Source organism: Oculina patagonica, chromosome 14 (genome assembly GCF_052425735.1).
Source record: "Oculina patagonica isolate OP01 chromosome 14, crgOcupat, whole genome shotgun sequence".
NCBI lineage: Eukaryota > Metazoa > Cnidaria > Anthozoa > Scleractinia > Oculinidae > Oculina > Oculina patagonica.
Window position 1 is genome coordinate 17,625,461 of NC_135771.1, and position 19,244 is coordinate 17,644,704.

A 19,244-nucleotide genomic window follows, 5' to 3' on the forward strand; every position below is an offset into this window, starting at 1 on the left:
AAAGCCGGTTTTGAAATATGACAGTTCCAGTGGTTAAACATTTTCACGTGACCTCTACTCTTAATCTTACAATACACTCACCTGAAGCAAAGTTGGATTCACGTGACCAGTAAAGTGTCCCTGAACTCCAATTCCGTCCAGCGGAATTCCTCGTAAAAGCAAATTCTTGGCTTCCTCGAGAAATGCCTATAAGTTAAGAGAAAAGCTGTGCTATTGTTCGGCTATCTTCATATATTTGATTTAACTTAAAAGTGATCCAAGAAGACATACACTTAATAACTGAAATGATTCCCATTATTCCTTTGATTTTTTTGCATATTAAAATAAGGCACATTTTTAACTGAGTCTGAGCTCCAGCGTAGTCGAGCCCGCGAGGCCGAAGCTTATCCCGGTTTTCCGTAGCATCAGGTTACTTTTCTCTGGAGGGGATGCTTGTCCATCGAAGGGTTATACCCCGAGCATTAAATTCTTCGGTACCCATTTAAACACCTGGGTATAGAGAGGTAATATGAGAGTGAAGTAATCTTCCTATCCTTTCTAAAAACTCAACGCAGTGACCCGGCTAGGGTTCAAAACCCGTACTAAAAACTGGTTTAATAGCATAAATCGGTGTTTAAAAGAAAAAAGAGAAGCTGTTCTGCGGTTCAAATTAAAGTTTATGTTCCCTTGAAGATCCAATCGAGAAATAAAAAGCGTGACCAATTGCAAAGTTCGTCACTATTGCCCAAACAAAACAATAATAAAGAACCCAAACAATGGCTCTAGCTCTGCAAAGCTGCAGTTTAACGAGAAATAATGAAAATAGAACTTTGAAAACAGTGTAGGTCAACGTACTGAACAAAAAAAGCTGGTTTTTTTCTGAATAGCATTCGAGTTGTAAAAAATTAATCTTCACCTGTGTTAGCTGTCCATTTTCTACAACATCGAAATCGTTGATAAACAAATCAACATCCGGGTCTGCTTGGGCCGCTGCCTGATACATCCAATCTCGTATAGCGACACCTTCACGGTCAGCAAAGAATGAGCCATGAAGCATTTCATTGTTGATATCCCACTGCATAAAACTGAAGAAAGCAGACAGCTAAATCAACTACCGGTCCATCACAGAAAAAAACTTATCTCGTTTTACTTGGCATTCCTTATCAAAGTATTTCCACTGCGTTTGCTGAATTCCAATTAATCACCTAGTGTGATGTTTCCGAATATTCCGAAATTAGTATAAATTTTATAATTAATGTTTATTGATTTATTTCTGCTTTAGTGCTAATTTAATACAGTTATTTTTTTAAAGTCTAAGAAAAAAGTGGGATAAGGAACATAATTTATTACTGGCAGCTTCAAAGGTGAAACGTCAGTCACCAATATTATATTGTTCTTCGTGTGTTTGGCTCACGTAAACAAACCCGCATGCGATATTTGGAGTTGTTTTGACAATGTTCAAATTAGCCAAAATTCGAAGAGGACGTTGTTGCCCGCTGCCCTTCAATTGTAACAGTTCATCTTCCTGAACGACAACACAGCAACTACAACAACAACAACAGCAACAACAACGACGACAGCAACAACAAAAACATCAATAACGACAACAATTGCATCATTATCTACAACAGTTAAGAAACAATAAAGACAATATAACATCAAAAATCTACAACAACAACGTACAACAACAACAACAACAAGTTAATGCAAACTAACCGTCCACGATATCTTCCGAGAAGATTTGTCAATCTTTCTTTTAGTTTTGCTTTAAGCTTGAACTTTGGAATGTTCTTAACCCAGTATGGAACTTCGGTGTCAACTGCCCAGAAAACACAATGTCCACGGATCAACTTGCTGAAAGAGAAAGGTTATAATGACAGGATTTAAGATAAAAACAATGATTAAGATATTTTAAATTCGTTGACTTGAATACAAGCAGCAAGTAGAGGAGGAAAACGAGTTATTTAAATGATATTATTGATCATTAGATTTTTTTTTATTTTAGACAAAATGAATCGTGCAATTTAATAGGTCGATGGTCGTTTACTCAAGTACACCTTTTATTAAGAGAATTGTTTTCTAGGTTAAATGATAAAAATCATGGTGCTATTACCCAACTTGTCGGGCCTAGAGGTAAAATTATTGATCTTACTGATTTCTTTGTTCTCGTGGAACAACGCAGTTTCGATTGGCATGATATGTGACAAAAAAGGACCTTCCTCCCCACCAATATGAGATAACTAATTATCAACTGATCAAAAAGCATTTCGTGTTTTGGGGTGGGAGTGAGGCTACTAAAGAAATTTAGGCACAGCAACGTGCGAATGTTGATGCATGAACTAACACCCTACATGTCGTATTTCAAAATATCTTAAAATGTAGCCCTGCCCAAACCAAAACGATACAGCCCTCCTCTTGCCACCAAAACAACCATCACAGAATAAAAGGCACACTCCCAAACCTTCCCTAACCACCTCACATAAGATATCTGAAACCCTCCCCCGCCACCTCAACAAAACAAAAACTATAACACCAAGAAGATATTTATTTTTAGCCAAGTATCAGACCTCCAAAGCCCTTCGTGTCTCTCCTGCCATTTGCACTGTTGGGCACCACTCCCCACGCCCTAGAATGTATGTTAAATCTCGTAAAACGAAGTGCCTCATCTTTACATTAGTTAAGAATTACGCTTACTTGTGAGTTTGTAGAAAGTCGACCACCTTGTCTGCAGTCTGGTAATTAATGTGGCCCTGAAGTGAAACGTACCTATAATAAGTTCAAAACGCAAATGGTGCGTCAGTTGTATACTGTGTATATGCTAACACTTGCTTATAAATATTGTTCGAAAGTTTTAGGTTCCACACTAAGATAGATGGATGGATAGTGGTGGTGGATGGATGGTGGTGGTGGTGGGGGGGGGGACATGGCATGGCATGGCATGGCATGGCATGGCATGGAATGGCATGGCATGGCATGGCATGGCATGGCATGGAATGGCATGGCATGGCATGGTATTGGGCCTGCTGTACTCGATCCGCACTTTCAAGACTGTGACCCACTTTATGCCATTATCAACCCGGTATGGACTTCCCTGACATATATACTTTATACACAGTCTAAGTATCGTAAAACAATGTAATACCTATGTAAAATATACGTAACGTAGATAAGTCCTGTTGAAATGAATGATGCTTGTAAATAATGAAAGTTGATCTTTTGTTTAGAATGAGAGTAATGCAAAAATATTTTGCATTTTTTTTACTAAAATAATTTAGTTACTTTCAATTCTCTTTAAGTAAACAAAATAATAAAAATAAATTGAAAATAAAATTCTTTAACTTACTGGCTTTGACTCAATGTTAGGCCATTTCAGATCACCCTCTAACACGGCCCATTGAAAGTTCTTGAGGTAGAACTCGCGATATTCAGGTTTTCGTAGAAGAAGGTTGCCATTAACGGCCGCTCCAAATGCAAAAAGGTGAGATTTTTGCCTTACCTATGATAAAATTGAATGCAGCAAACACCAATAAGTATCCAGTTCTTACACAATCTAGCTCTCATTCACTTAAGAGGGTCTGAATGGGGGTACCTCGACACTAAACACTTAATTTTAAGGCTCTGTAACATGAAACAGTAAAATTTTAGGCATTTTAACACTAACAGTAGAAAATTCCCTGTAGCAGTAAATTTCATCCAGAAAGAAACATAAACGGCTTGACAAAAGCTAACATTTTTTGTTGAGTATATAAAGACGTTTTCGACCATTTTCTGATCATTTCGGAAGATTTCCGAAAACTAACGAAGATCACCGGGGACTACCGAAGATGTTCGAAGGCTCACGAAGGTATCCGAACGCTATCGAAGATTTCCGAAGAGGAATCCTAAAATTTATTACTACCTCTTCGTTGTTATATTCACATATGAAAAAGATATATTTCTGAAAGCGCACAGATACGATTTTTTCTTCGTGAGATGCTTCTTGCCGGCTGCCACATTGCTTTCAGAAGCAAAGTCAAAAGTGACCCTGCTTCTGTGTCTATCAAATGCGGAATCTTCCCCGCTCCTGTAGAAACTGACCAACACTTTGATAACACCGGTGGAAAATCCTCTCGATGCTGCCATGTCTGCTGCCATGATGTTTCCACTTACAAACTGACCAAAGGATGGAGGGCTCTTGGTGCGAAATTGGTGGCCAGTACTCCCCGAGTTTCCCAGAATACGTTGCACGTGGGTCGTAAAAAAAGACCGACATCACAACCCCTTTTGAGCATAAGCTGAAAGGTCACGAGTGATTTTGTTAATTAATTTTGAAGAGCAGGTAAAAATTTGCAATGCTATAAGACGGAAAAAACACTCCAAACACTTAACAGTATTTTTTCGGAAACAGTAAACATTAAAAATCAATATAAAAGCACGCACTAAAAAATATGGGCATATAACACTAAACCCCATTCATGGGACGATTAAATGCAACAACAACAAGCTTTATTTGCATGACTGTAAATTTGTTACAATATTGCAAAAGCGTAAACTTATTTAGTAATAATAATAATAAAAATAATAAAATAATAATATATAGTAAAAAACAAAAATGAATCCAGAAAAAAAATCTTACAAAAAAAACAAGGCTCCTTCTTTCCAAGGGGGGGCTGGATTCCAAAGAATACGCTGGGCATAGTTTTAGAATAGGTGCAGCCACCACAGCTGCTTCAGCCAGTTTGCCCCCATGGCTTATTAAGGTTCTGGGTAGATGGTCCTCAGACTGTTTCGAGATATATATCAAAACCCCGCCCTCAGTTCTGGCACAAGTTTCCCAAACACTAGTGGACTCTTTGTAATTTCTTTTGGACTTAATTACTTTTGTTTATTCTACTGTTGTGGCTCGTCAATGGGGGAATGCTTTGCATTTTGTGGGGATAAAGTGCTCCTCTTGTCACACTTATGCCCCCATAGACTCGATATTTTTGGAGGCCAAACTCCCTTTATTCTGTACTCCCTGGATTTAGGTTAGTGAGGCCCAACTCCCTCCAATGGAGGCCCAACTCCCTCTTCTCTACCCAGGCCCTGAGAGGTGGCCCCACTCCCTCCTCTCCATCCGGCGTGTGCCTCTCCCTGGGCTGTAGGTTTTGTTAGCTTGACACTCCAGGAGTACAAGGGGCTGACATATTTTTGGTGGAGCACTTTGTCACCCACTTCCCCATTTTCAGCCACACTTAGTTGTTGTTGTTGTTTTGTTATAGCTATGCAATAATCACCCCCTTTGGGCCCGGATATCGATAAGCAGATCTCATTACCTCTAACCCTGGCAAACCGTGATCTGCCGGCCATTAAAATAAAGTATGTGACCTCTTGGTAACTTCCCCCAGCCTAACCATAAGAGTTATGCGGTGATCAGCTAGGAGAATTTGCTTGTTGATATTCAGGGTTTAAAGGGTTGATATAAGAAAATTACCTCCAAGTGTAACTTCTTCCAACCATATCAAAAGAGAGGTATGGGACCAGTTAGGAGAATTTGTTTGTTGATATTTTGGCCTGTTTTTACATTCATTCCAAAACATGAGAAAGTTGATTAATAATAATAATAATAAAAATAATAAAATAATAATATATAGTAAAAAACAAAAATGATTCATATAAAATTAATTACATTGATAGTTTTTTGTTACGTAAATCAAAACAAGATGATATAAATTTAATCAATTGCATGGTCACAAAATGATCGGGAGAATTCATTAATTCTAAAATCAAGTCAGGCACTGGTAGTTGGCTGACATTTAAGATGATAGGCTGTATTGTCTTGTAAAAGTTATTTCTTATTGTTGCATATTTGGAACAATAAAAGAGAAAATGAATTTCATCTTCGGTTTTATTACAATCACAGACCGGGCAGAGCCTATTATGTCTGGGCGTATTGTTATATCTGCCTAGTTCGATCATTAACTTATGATTGCTAATACGTAATTTAGCTAATGTTCTCCTACCAGAAACTCTCCTAGTTAACTCTAGATAATTGGAGGTATCATATTCGTTCTTAAAAGATCTATAAAATTCTAGTTTTTGAGAATGCTGTAGAGTATGCTGCCAATACGAAATATATTTCTGTTTCATTAACTGCAGAAACATTGCCGGTCACTTTTGCGGTGTCTACTAAATCAGGATTAAAATTACCAAAATTAAAATATTCGGATATCTTCATAAGATTAGAGTAAAAACTATTTTTACCAGCGGTGTGAAGTTCTAATGAAATTAAAAAAGACTGTCTAACAAAAGAATCCGGTTGCTTTTCTTGGAGATATATCAAATAATTGAGGATTCTTTGATTAATGGTGATAAGGAGAGGAAATCGACCAAGCTCAGCTCTACATGCAACATTAGAAGCCTTATTACTGACTTCAAGATAGCGTTTACAAAACTGTAGATGTGTTCTTTCAATTTGTGAACCATCCCAGGCCTTAAAATCCGATTTTACATAACCACCCCAAATTTCACTATTATAGAGCAGAATTGGAGATATCATTGCATCAAAGATTTTACAGGCAAGAGAAGGTTTCAATCTACTAAAATTTGTGTGTCGTCTCAAACTAAAAAGTGCATGAAGTCCTTTCTCTTTTAGGTGATCAAGTGAGATTTTAAAATTTCCTGTAGAAGATATTTTGGTTCCTAAATAAGTGTAATCTTGTACAACATCAATTGTTTGATTTCCTATGTAAAATACATGTTCAGTACATTTTTTCGCACGTTTTTGAAAAACCATTATCTTGGTTTTTTTGGGATTTACGCTCAACATCCACGTGTTGCAGTATGTGTCTAATGTGTTAAGACAGTTTTGCAAACCTGTTTTGGAACGTGATAAAATAATTAAATCGTCGGCATATAGTAGAGCGTTTAATTTTGTACCGTTTGGTAGGACAAAAGGATCAGACAGAATATTTTCAAATGAGAACGGTAAATCGTTAATATAAAGGTTGAAAAGTAGTGGACTTAAAACGCAACCTTGTCGTACACCTCTCATATATTGAAAGGGTCGTGTCTGATACTGATCAATTTTTATCGAACAAGAAGACTTAGAATAAAGGCTTTTAATTAAATTGTAGAAGGATCCCCCTAAATTAATTTGCAATAACTTACTTAAAAGCCCATTATGCCAGACTGAGTCGAAAGCTTTTCTAAAATCGACAAAGCAGGCATAAATTTTGCCATTGTGATTATGGACGTACTTGTCTATCAAAGTTCGGAGTGTGAAAACATGGTCTGCTGTTCGATTGTTAGGCATGAAGCCGATCTGTGACTTGTGTAATATATGATTGGTGTTGAAATACTCGAGAAGCCTTTGATTTAAAATAGAACAAAACAGTTTACCCAGACAACTCGAAACGCAGATACCACGGTAATTTGACGGATCACTTCTTCCACCCAATTTATAAATTGGCGTTATGAGACCACCACGTAAGTCAAGTAAGTAAGTCAAGTTATGAGACAAGTTATGGCGTTATGAGACCACCACACCATGTTTGAGGCATGGAACCTGAATTTAGAACTCCATTGAAAAGTTTGTAATATACGGGCATGAGGTCGTTGATACTTGCTTTAATCATTTCATTTTTAATTTTATCTGAATAAGAAGATTTGTTGTTCTTTAACTTTTTGGCAGCTTTTTGTATTTCAATTTCGGTAATCAAGTGATCTAATGGCCGAAATTGTTTTTTCCGGACTTCTTCTTCTTGAAGTTCGTTACAGATTTTCTCTTGAATGGGATTAAGTCGATCATTGGAGTGAAGAGATTCAAAATATCGCAGCCAATTTTCTTCTGACACTAAAGGAGTATCTTTTTTTTAATAATGTCATCCATTGATTTTAAACATTTCCAAAAGTTAGCTGCATCTGAATTGTTAACAGCTTCCTCCAAGTTATGAAGCTTGCTATTACAATAGTCGTTCTTTTTAGATTTAAGTAAACTTTTGTATTGCATTAGAACGACGTGGTAATTTTCACGTAAAATTGAGTTCAGGGGGTCTCTGTGTTTTTGGTTTGCCAATTTCCTCAATTCATGTCTTTTTAATCTACATTCCCGATCAAACCATTTTTTGTTTGACGATGACTGGATACGCTTACGCTGTTTTGTGGTTTTAATCTTTAAACATTGTCTTGCAGTTGTGTTAAAAATATTTTCTACTTTATCAAGGGAAGTGTTAACATCGTTAATATGTGCTCTTTCGTCTATGTAATCTTGGATAACTGGAGAGCGTAAAGCATCTTTGAATTTCTGCGTAGAATCGCTTTCCCAAACAAACTGTTTTGATATGCGCGTTAAAGATTTGATGTTATTATGCGATCCTTTTGGAATACATGTATCAGAATTGGTCGAATTAATATTTAGCCAAGTCACTATAGGGCTATGATCTGATAATGAAGTGGGCTGTTTTACTATAAAATTTGAAACAGTTAAGAATAAATCTTGATCGCACAGTGCGTAATCAATTACACTTATACCATTTCTCCCGTGAAAGGTAGCTCTCCCCAAAGAGTCACCACTGACTCTTCCATTCAATATTCTGAGATCGGCGCTTTTACATATTTCAAGAAGTCTTTTTCCGTGATTGTTCACTTCATTGTCAAAGCTATTTCGCTGAGTTGGATTAAGTGAAAGTTCAGATCGGTCATTTGGAATAACTTTCGACCCTTCTTGACAGATACTATCCGAATATTTCCCTGTTCTTGAATTAAAGTCGCCCATAAGAAGAACCGATCCATGGGAGGAAAAAAGTGCAATGTCCGTTTCAAGTTCTTCAAATAATTCATTATCAAAATATCTCGAGTTGTGCGGAGGAATGTAAAGTCCACATGTGTATATATCTTTGTTGGTTTTAGTATAATCTTTGTTGATCTTAAACCATAGAAAATTTGGTGATTTTTTCACAATTGAAATCCAATCATGTAATGCATTTTTGTAAAGTAAAACAATACCACCGGGTTACGCCCCTTTTTTGTTATATATTTTGTTTTTTTTTTTTTTTTTTTTTTTTTGGGGAGATTTTATAATAAAAATTTTTTTTTTTTTAAAAAATAGTTGTTTTTTTTTTTTTTTTGGGGGGGGGGGGGGTGTTTTGGGTTTATTTTTTTTTTTGTGGTTTTTTTTGGGGTCTTCTCGGTGCTTCCCCCCCCCCCCCCCTTTTTTTTTTTTTTTTTTCCCCTGGCGAGTCAAAAAAAGCCCAAGTGCTTAGGGACGGACCATTATTTTTTTGTGGGGGGGGGGGGGGATGAAAATTATTAAAAAAAGATGTTTGCAGGGCCTGGAAAGACAAAATAAATTGTTTGCAAACACGATTTGTATAACAAAAAATAGTAAGAATTTCGAAAAAAAATGTTTGCAGAGGTGCGTAAACTAAAAAAAAAGTTTGCAGAGGAAGATTTTTCATCCCCCCCCCCCCTCCCAAGAAAATAATGGTCCGTCCCTTATTGGAAAAAAGTTCTAAAGCTTTCTTCTTAGGGTCAACTTACTTTCAAAACGAGTTACCCATCTTCCAGGGTCACCCTGGCTCTCGTGCCAACTTTATAATTTCTCACGCTAGTGGTTTGCTGCTAAGAAACGTCTTGAAAGTTCTCTCGCTCGGGCTCGGTATTGAGGCCCTGACCCTCGTACCAGGAACAGCTTTTTATTCGCATAAACAGGATGTAAGGGTCAATTATATCTTACTCACTCGACCGAAGGGTGCTCTGTGAAACACATCGATTTTTATTTGCGCAGATGTCGGCAGTGATTTTACCTTTGAAGTTTTATATTAACCCAAATTCATAGTATTTCGACATTTGGTTATATGATAATTGTGGCCCCAAACAAGAAATTAAAAAATACCCTTCCCGCTAAACAAAAGAGCTGTGAATTTATAGCAGTTTTCGCCACCTTTGTAGTATCAGTTTTATTGTATCGTCGGTAAAAGACTAACAATCGTTAACGGTCCATTGATGGAAAAAAAGTTTTTTAGAATGCAAAAAAAAGAAAAGAAACGACCACGAAGGGACTCGAACCCTTTTAAAATCTTCCGATCCGAAGTCGGACGCCTTATCCATTAGGCCACGCGGCCAGTCACATACAAACCCGGTGTAAAAAATCAAGTTGACATATGATCAACCGAATATTGAACGCAGAAAAGGAATCGCTGAAAACTGGACGCCTTGCGCTCTTAGCGTTTTGAGTTTAACTGGAGCAGCTGTGAAGAGTTTAATGCAACCCCGTTTTTTTTTTCATGGTATGCACTGGATGAAAATATTTATTTAACACGTGCATTAGTATTACACAAGTATTACTAAGAATTTCCACGTACTGTACTTGATTGTGCAACTTGCAGTCCTTACCGTTAATTATCTGACCGCTAATTGAACAATCATAGCGCGCGAAAAATTAGCTATGTCATAAATATGGTTCACGCTCGGGTTCTAAAAAGGGAGGAACAAAATTCAGTCTATATCTAACAGTACAGACCTCCTGGGAGGTAAATAAAACGTTTTTATTTTACTTACTGTTATTTTTATATTGGGCAACAGATCCGCAGTGTAGCGCGAGCCTTTCATATTCACTCTGAAAATAAAAAATGAAAACTGTCATTTTTATGTTACAATAAGTAAAGTCGTTTGAACGGTTTATTAGAATATTGTAAAGTGTGTTTTAAAACTTTTCGATGTTTCGTTGCAAAGCAAACACGCTGCCAGCTTTCAAACCGCTTCATCGCAACCACATGATTTCACACCGTCCATACTTTTGATCCCGTCCACACTAATTCAAATGAATTGTGTACCCGAAACAGTTATAACCCGGAAAAGGACAGGGGTAAAGTGGTTTTTTTTTTCTGTCCGGCCACATGATCGTTTACGTGCCATTTCCAAATCATGAACACTCCGGCGAGAGACAGTTTTTCATCGCATTTCCAAACGTCGGAAATGCGTCAATACTGCGCTGCGCGTTGTATTTTCAATTCTCTTCTCGGTGTTTAATTCGAGGTAAACTTTGAAATTGAGATACTGTCTCTAATAAAAAAAAAACAGCTATGGCACATTGCAATGCCTGAGTTTTGATCGGGGTTCACAGGCCATGGTTTTTGAGCTCATATATCATGGCCAACAAATAGGGTCGGTGTCCGCGTCAGCGAGCACAGTCGGGAACTCAAATATTGCAATTCTTTGGGTGTTTTTTGATAAAAACAATTTTATTTCACCCGCGCTTGTTGGATATGACATAGTTATAGCCTATATCTACCATCTCATATCCCACACACGTCCCTGGAATAATTGTTATAATAGGCCATTTCCCAGTTAATCTTTGCCTCAGTTTCAAAACGAGTCTACGCGCGAAACCATGCATTCATAAGAAAATGAGTTTCACCTACCGGTCCTATTTTCATGCAAATCAAACTCATTTTCATTTGAATGGTTTTGCACGAGGACTCGTTTTGAAACAGAGGCAACGGGTAACTCAGCAATGGCCTATTGTGTTTGATATATCACTTCCGGCACACAAACCTTAATCTGATATTTCGTTTTCTGTACTTATTGATAAGGATATCCGTGTTCTCTTTCCAGTCAGACCGTTGAAGGACTTCACCAAGATATAGGTCATCAAGCTGGATATCAACTGTTGGTTTAGGACCTTTGAAATAAATGAACATGTACTGGAAGCCAGCCCTAGCTGCTGGCATTTCAAACGCCGTATGCCATTGAACCCAGCCATAGTCTAGGAAAGAAAAATCGATTAGCACATGATAGAAATTGCTGAAAATATCCCTTAAAGGAACTATGTCACGAGGATTTCGCAGATTTTTGATCTTAACTGTTCTGAAATCAGTAGTAGGCAACTTAACCCAAAGAAAACATTATCTTTGAACATCTAAAGGAAGATATAATCTTAATTTGCGGATAGAAATCCATCAATGGCTATAAATATCGATTTTTCGAAGACGCGCGGAAAACAACTTAAAAACGTAAGCCTTATTTTTTCAAGTTGCAATCCGTTTATTCCGAGCCATCCGCAGCCAAAGATGCTCGTTGATCGACAGTTTCAGTGCTCTTATATAGCAATCTTTAATAGAAATAGACTATCTTTTTTAGGTTTCCTGCGACAGAAATATAAATTTTGGCTGTTCGAAAATCTGGTTAAATCCGTGACTTATGGTGGACCGGGCGTGGAGACAATGGACGGCCGCGAAACGACGCAAGCCGCCACATGTCTCAACGCACGAAAAACGCGTCAGTGGAAATCCACCATTAGTCCCTTTAAAACTGAAAGTGTGAATGAGGGCCAGAAAAATCATTCCGGGTGGCGTTCAACTAATTGCCGAGAATTGTTCAGATTTTTACAGCAGTGTAGCAGCTCTAGTAAGCTTGTAATTCTACTGGTCCTCTAAGTGTGGCAGTTGCTGATTATTATTTTGGGGGCCTAGGACCATTGTTCCTGTTGTTTGTTCTGTTGTTCTCTTGAAGGGTAGCGAGCCATGTGAGACCTTTGAGAGAGCTGCTACCTGACCTAAATTTTAACTGCCAACTGAGAATTGATGCGTTTTTAAATGATACCTAAATCTCAGATCCGCAAAAATTACTGATAGGCTGCCGAAACTGTAATTGATAGCCGAGATCTTTGCGTTCCCATCCAGACCGTCTAAAACTCAACTGAACGCATTTAATTACATTTTGCTCTTGATGTGTGTCGATCTTTCGATGAAGCTGCGGTAATTTACATTTCTCGGTTAAATATCAAGAACATTAATTCTTTTTGTTCAAAGTTGTGGTCTTCGTTGGATTAATTGGTGGATAAAAGATGATGGGTAAATTTTGCTATTGTTTTCTTTAATAAATTCTTATGGCCCTCAGTAAGAGTATGAACTCTTCTATCGATGTCCAGGAATGTAATTTTATGTGTTTTTATACCTGAAAATTTGGTGGTAAATGCCAAAAAATTTTTTTTTTATATAAATTCTTTCACCAACCTTGAGAATATTTCGTCCTGTGGGCAAGTCTTTTCTTTTTCTGTGCCTTTTCTCCTCTTTTCTTGAAACGTATCCAGAGTTCCAGACTATGGACATCTCCTGTTCGTTTGCGATCCAGAAGCTTTGTCCATCCCATAAACTTGTACACACGACCTGGCAAAACTCTGTTCCCTATGCAAACAGTAATTTTTAAGCTCTCGTCGGTAACGTAATGACGAATCAAGCAACCGGTTTGATAAATTCACTTCATACAATTCTGAACGTCATTAGCCTTCATCACTTCGATTTGCGTGGATGCCACCCAGGATTGGATGAACGCAAACTGGCCTTTAAAAATGGTGTCAGTTCAGAAGCCAAAACATGATGGATTCCACCGTGAAAACTAAATACATATTTTTCTTTTTTATAATATTCTTCAGTGTAAGTTTTTCCTGATCAAAATCATTTGTTTAGCCGAAAGAAAAGAAGTTTGAAGTGATTATTGCATAATGGTACTGAATTTCTTCACTAAATGAAATAGATGGCGTTTATCTGTTAAACGCATCTATGTTGCCGAGAAATACCGCGCCGTTGTTGCTATGGGGACTGCAGGTAGTACAGTAGGGAATTTTCAAATGTTGCAAAATAAAACTTCCAGTATTACTTCAGGTTCCGAGCGGGCCTTTCAAAGATCAAGTTTTCAATAAAGCTTAGATTGTGGCCATTTCGTACTAGGAACTTACCTATATACTGTCCAGGACCAGCCCATTCAGAAAGACGCGCCAGGCAAATACCACTATGTTGTCCTTCCTTTGGTTGTTGTCGAGTATATCGAGCAATAACTCCTCCCCTCGGATCATCAGTCTCCCCCTGACAGCTCCATCCCTTCACTGGATCATTCACAAGCGGCTGTTCAAAGCCAGGATTGGTTAAAATGTTGATACCACTCAATGGCGGTCTGTAGACTGGAAATGAAAATCACGCCATCAATACTAAACATATTATTTTCAATCAACATTTTGGTTATCTTTCCGTGATTGGGTCGATACGTGATTTACGCCAGTTATTGGTCTTGAATTAAAGTTTAGAATAATGTATCCTTTAAGGAAACCGACATTGCCATGACAAGGAGAGAGAGCCAGCATTTCCAGCTATATATTTTGAATAATTATGGTAAATGGACTGAGAGATGAACACAAATTTGATAAAATTTCTTTAAAATAATGTCGAAATGTGTTTTATAGTTAGGTTGTGACAACAAAAAAGTTTTTTTCTTAATTTTTCCTTTGCAATCTCGAGAAAGACACTTTTTCACTGCCTTTATATATTTTTGATGATATTTTCGACATATTATGACAAATAAAAGTTCGTATTTTTAAGCCAGTGTGTTGTTTATTATTCTTCAAATATTTTCACACTCATACTAAGCCTCTCAAAGGCCAAGCTGTTCAAGAATTACTCTGCTGGTGTTCAAAAAATCTTCCTCATCTGTCAAAAACGTTCGAATTGTAGTCATTTCAGTCAAAAAATGCTAGTCTATTTGACAATTTGTTTGCGACTGAAACGTAGGAAGGTGGGTGATTTCACCAAATATTCTTTAGAATATCATTCAGTTTTGGTTGGGTCACGTAAAATGCCTACTTTTGAAGTTATTTGATGGGTTAATAACAAAGATATCGTCTTGATATTTCTTTACATTCCCAAAAATACTTTTACAATAAATACGATTCAGACGAGAATAATTCGCTGACATTTAAAGTGTGGAACTTGAAAGGAAACACGGAAAAAAAAAAAAACAAGATCTTACCCCCATAGTCAAGTTCGTCAATTTCCTTGAACAGCGGCTGCAGCATAACCGGTCTTACGCGGCCATTTCTTACCAATGGGTGCCTTGCAGCATTTTTAGGTATTGCCCCGTTTTGAACAACTGCGTTGTTTAGTGCAGCCATAATATTGCCAGTGACATGGTCTCCGTATGAGGAAGTGTACAAATCGTTGATGAAATTTCTCTTCTCTTGTTCTTCTGCCTCAACGAAAAGCTTGCTCCCTGATGCGCCTTGAAATACAAATGTTTTAATAACAAAATTTTAAAGCAACCATAAACAAATAACTGATTTCCAAATACCCTATACTGTATTAATATAGTAGGTAATGGGTCACGCTGAATGGTCTGAAAATGTTGAAGTGTTTTTTCCGATGCGTTTTTGCCTATCGTTCACAATTACAAGAAACCCGAAAAGCGTTTTCGAAAGCCTCCCTTTTCGCTGTACACACTGATACGATAGGGCTTCGTTTTCAAAAGACTCCACTCTGAATAGCGTTTTCAAATGTAAAATGCGTTTCCGATGAAATCGATGAGCGTTAAATCAGGTTAATTAGTTCCGAACTCCTTCTTTCGGTCGTTAATTAAGGCCCTATCCATACTAACCTTAAGGTAAATTTGAAAACGCATCTTTTCTTCGGATAGGCCAACCGTCCACACTGAAAGGGCGTTTTTGGTCACCGAAAACGGAACTTTTCAAAAACGCTCTCCAGAGCGGGTAAATTTAAAAACGACGGCTAGGTGGTGTAGTGTGAACAGCGAAAACGGGCGAAACCGAGACTTTTTGAAAATGCTGACGTCAAATAGTCATGTGATCTCTGTCAAAACAAAAGGTTAAATTTAATAATAGCTCTGTGCATCCGTTGTAACCCTGCGTGCAATGAAGCGTGTCGTTTTAAAATTTACCCGCGCCAATGTGGAGAGAAAACATTTTATACCACGTTTTCAAATTTTCACGCCTTCAAGTTTACCCGGGTTGATGTAGACAGGGCGTGTGAAAGAATAAAATCTTAATCATATCTAGGAGTGATATTCTTATTCAAGTGACTATTCACTCCGATATTTTCTTACCATCCAAGCCATAGACGTCCATTGAACTTGCGCCGCCTGTGCCATTGAAACATTTTGTCGAAGGGCCATACCGCATGTAGGTCAGTGCTGCATGAACGCTACCAACACACGTCGAGTTGCTCCTAATTCCAAACACAGGGAACCCACGCAAGAGGGCAGCTTTTGCACATTGATACAATACTGAAGCCTGATGATTTCTTTGTCTCGCTAATTGTACCTCAGGAAGAAAACTGCTATTCTGGTATTTCCAGCAACCTAGATAATCATAAACTACAAAAACGGAGATCCTTTTATTAGATCGTGGTTTTTAGTATAGCGTAAAAAAAGCTTTTCTATTAAGCAGGTAAAATGAATTTGCAAAACCTAAGCAAAAAAAACAAAAGAGTCCACCGGCTGGAAGTTTCGAGGAATTAAAAACCTATTTAATTAAGTGATTCACATTGAACGATTTACAAACTCTGAATTAAAATGTTGTTTTCTTTTAAAATACCTTTCCGAGGTTAAAAAGACGTTTTAAATCTGTTCTTCTCTATTGACTAAGAAATAAATATGGCGGACTGATGTTTTCTGCTTTGCAACCACGCTTGGGACACATCGTGATAGCTACGTGAAAGGTAAACCTCATGGTAAAAATGCGCGGGAAAATGCACTCTCAGTTATTTCAGGAAAATTGTATGAAGCTTATAATCACTGAAAATGTATGGAAAGTATGCGAAATCTTGTTCTGAAAATTCAAGCGCCATTTGGTCTCCACAAATGCCAACCCCAGATTTCTGAAATTTAGCGGAGGTTAGTTCATGAAACAGTCAGTAATAAATATTAGAAACCTCTTACCTTTCTGGGCTTGCAAAAATTTGCAAGATTCCACCAGCACAAATATCAAAATAAGTTTCATCGAGTTTTCATAATCTTTCACCTTCAAAGCTTCCTTTCTTGATCTTATACTATCTGTGATCCTCCTTTAAAGTAAAGTTCTGAAAAAAGAAACAATACCTTAACTTAACAATTGTCCTACGAAATCGGGTGGAATATAGCCTGATACTTAAGCCAACGAGACTGTAGGCTGTAGGCCGCGTTGGCTACAATCAGACGATATTTTGCAAGATCGAGCAAGATGATTGTTTTATTATTCAACAAAGTGTAAACGAAACATATTCTGCAGCTAAAAAAGACTGTGGCTACGCAGCACGTTGCAGGCCTTCAGTCGACCAACCTACGCGTATATCGCAAGATATCTGTTATGTCTGGATGGCGGATAGTAGTGACTTTATTACGTCGTGACAATTTGATGAATAATTTGATGAATAACAAGATGTAATATAACAAACTGTACTAAAGCAATTCTACACTAATTGATATTTTCAATTCTACACAAATGTGCAATATTTTTCAAATGCGAAATTTACAGACAGGATAGGGATAGTGGTGAAAAATGGAGAGCATTATACTTTTACTTACAAGAATGGAGGGCCGAATTACCCCACCCAATCTAGCTCTTTTGGAGCAAACCCTGTCTATATACTTGATAACTATAATAATGTTATTACTAAACGCTGCATAAAACATAAATTTTTTAGGTACAGATTTTTGTAGTCTAGAACTAAGTAAAGCACCATCTATTTGGATAGCTGAGAACTGACTTGACAGTTAATCAAATATTACTTCTATCTCTGTCCAAATTTTAACTTAATTATAACTGCATGATCATTTGAAAAATTGTGATTTAAACAGGAAATCATGACTAAAATTTTGCGCTAAAATTTCATGCACCGAAACGTAAATGCAAAAGAAGAACAGAAACGAGTATCTTAAATAACTGCAAGTTAATAACTCCTTGGTATTTGTTAGTAATTGTCAAATGACATTGATATCTTCTACCAGTCACTTAATAGAAAAGCGTAGCTCGTAGAAATTAAAAACATTATTTACCAGAGGTTTAATCTTTTCAGGGCAACACTTTTGATATAGAAGCTAGGAAAAAAGTATATCACTTTTCTCAGAAATACATTTTTAAAGACAAACTCAAATAAAATTGGCTTACCGTATGCCTCTGAGGTGATTTTTTCGCAAAGGTAACATTGTGAAAATTCACTAGATCATCGCACTAGGACCTGTTGCTGTGCCATCTCACGATCTTCAACACCAGGTACTTCTTGTTAATTATATCCGTCGAGATTCTCCTACAATCACAGAAAAATATCCCATAGAATCCTCGTGTAACTATACAAAATACTTTTACATGAGATTGGGGTGATGTAAAGCTATTTCAAAGAAAAAACGACGTTTGGTCGAGATACTTACCAGACGAATTTTGTTTAACGTCTCAAATAACATCTGTAATTTGACTTTTGATACACAATCATTTTAAACGCAAAGATAAAAATATCTCGTTTCTAAAACTGTTTGTTCGTTTTTCCTTTGCAATGCTTAATTTCGACAACAGGAATATTCGACAAAAATGAAGATTCAGCCAAGATTCAACGGATATTCGCAATTTGCATTTACGTTAAAATAAACAGGTGGTTAGCTTGTGATTGGCACTCGAAGCATCATATAACAACCAGCAAAAAAAACTTTGGTGGTTATTGATTGTTAATTCAACCGCATTATAAACAAAAAGATAATAATATTGGAGAAAAGACTTCAAAACCGCCGGAAGTTTTAATTTATCGAAATTTTTAGTACTTTGGCAACAAGTAGACGAATCTCCCGAAAGCGGACACCCCATTGGGACGTTAACAATATGTCCACTAAGGAAGGGTGTGTGCTTATGGAGTTAAAAAATGCAGTGTTTGCATGTGGCTGAGACCATGACTAAGAGTTCGCTTATGGGAAGTGCCCATTATTGTAAATTCGGATATCAATGGAGGAATCAGGCAGAATAGTTGCCAAAAAATAGCAACTGCCATTAAAGTAGTCTCGACTTGACGAGATATGGTATTAAACTGAGAAAACAATATTAAGCTTCCAACATAAAGTTTTATTCTAAGGGTCCAGTAACAGTTATATAGGTTTCGTCCGTCAGACAATATAAACATTGGAAGGGCTAATGTTTTGATTTATCCAACGCATGTGGCTATATATCAAATTTTGTTTAAGAATGATTATTTTATCATCCTCTCTTGTGTCTGGCCGCGTGGCCTAATGGATAAGGCGTCCGACTTCGGATCGGAAGATTGAGGGTTCGAGTCCCTTCGTGGTCGTCTAATTTTTTTTACATTCTTCAAAAAAATCTTTTAGCTCAATGGATCGTCCACATTGCGTTTCAATCACAGTCGGTAGCATTTTGTTAAATTTTCATTTGACTTCAAAATGTCATTCGACTGCAGAAAATTTTTTTTTTTTTGTTTCTGCGTGATTTGACTTCAATTCAATGACATGCGGGTATAAATCAATGCGGAACTCACTTGATAAGTGTG

General features: G+C 37.2%; 1 protein-coding gene and 2 non-coding genes across 3 annotated transcripts in view; 1 reads left to right on the top strand and 2 right to left on the bottom strand.

Moving 5' to 3' along the window:
- LOC144638613 (uncharacterized) overlaps positions 1–18,283 on the bottom strand; it is a 44,438-nt gene extending 26,155 nt beyond the window's left edge. The window contains exons 1-14 of the mRNA XM_078497813.1: positions 18,127–18,283; positions 17,867–18,005; positions 16,660–16,799; positions 15,826–16,095; positions 14,740–14,988; positions 13,676–13,897; positions 12,954–13,124; positions 11,494–11,704; positions 10,498–10,555; positions 3,323–3,475; positions 2,674–2,729; positions 1,696–1,833; positions 896–1,064; positions 82–186 (exon numbers count right to left, since the gene is read on the bottom strand). Of these exons, the coding sequence (XP_078353939.1) occupies positions 82–186; positions 896–1,064; positions 1,696–1,833; positions 2,674–2,729; positions 3,323–3,475; positions 10,498–10,555; positions 11,494–11,704; positions 12,954–13,124; positions 13,676–13,897; positions 14,740–14,988; positions 15,826–16,095; positions 16,660–16,720 (1,863 nt within the window). The 5' untranslated portion in view covers positions 16,721–16,799; positions 17,867–18,005; positions 18,127–18,283. The remainder of the gene's footprint in view (positions 1–81; positions 187–895; positions 1,065–1,695; positions 1,834–2,673; positions 2,730–3,322; positions 3,476–10,497; positions 10,556–11,493; positions 11,705–12,953; positions 13,125–13,675; positions 13,898–14,739; positions 14,989–15,825; positions 16,096–16,659; positions 16,800–17,866; positions 18,006–18,126) is intronic.
- Trnar-ucg (transfer RNA arginine (anticodon UCG)) lies at positions 9,985–10,061 on the bottom strand. The gene has a single exon. It is a non-coding gene; the product is annotated as a tRNA-Arg (tRNA).
- A 672-nt stretch (positions 18,284–18,955) lies between the features above and the next one.
- On the top strand, positions 18,956–19,028 carry Trnar-ucg (transfer RNA arginine (anticodon UCG)). Its single transcript has one exon. It is a non-coding gene; the product is annotated as a tRNA-Arg (tRNA).
- The last annotated feature ends 216 nt before the right edge of the window (positions 19,029–19,244 follow it).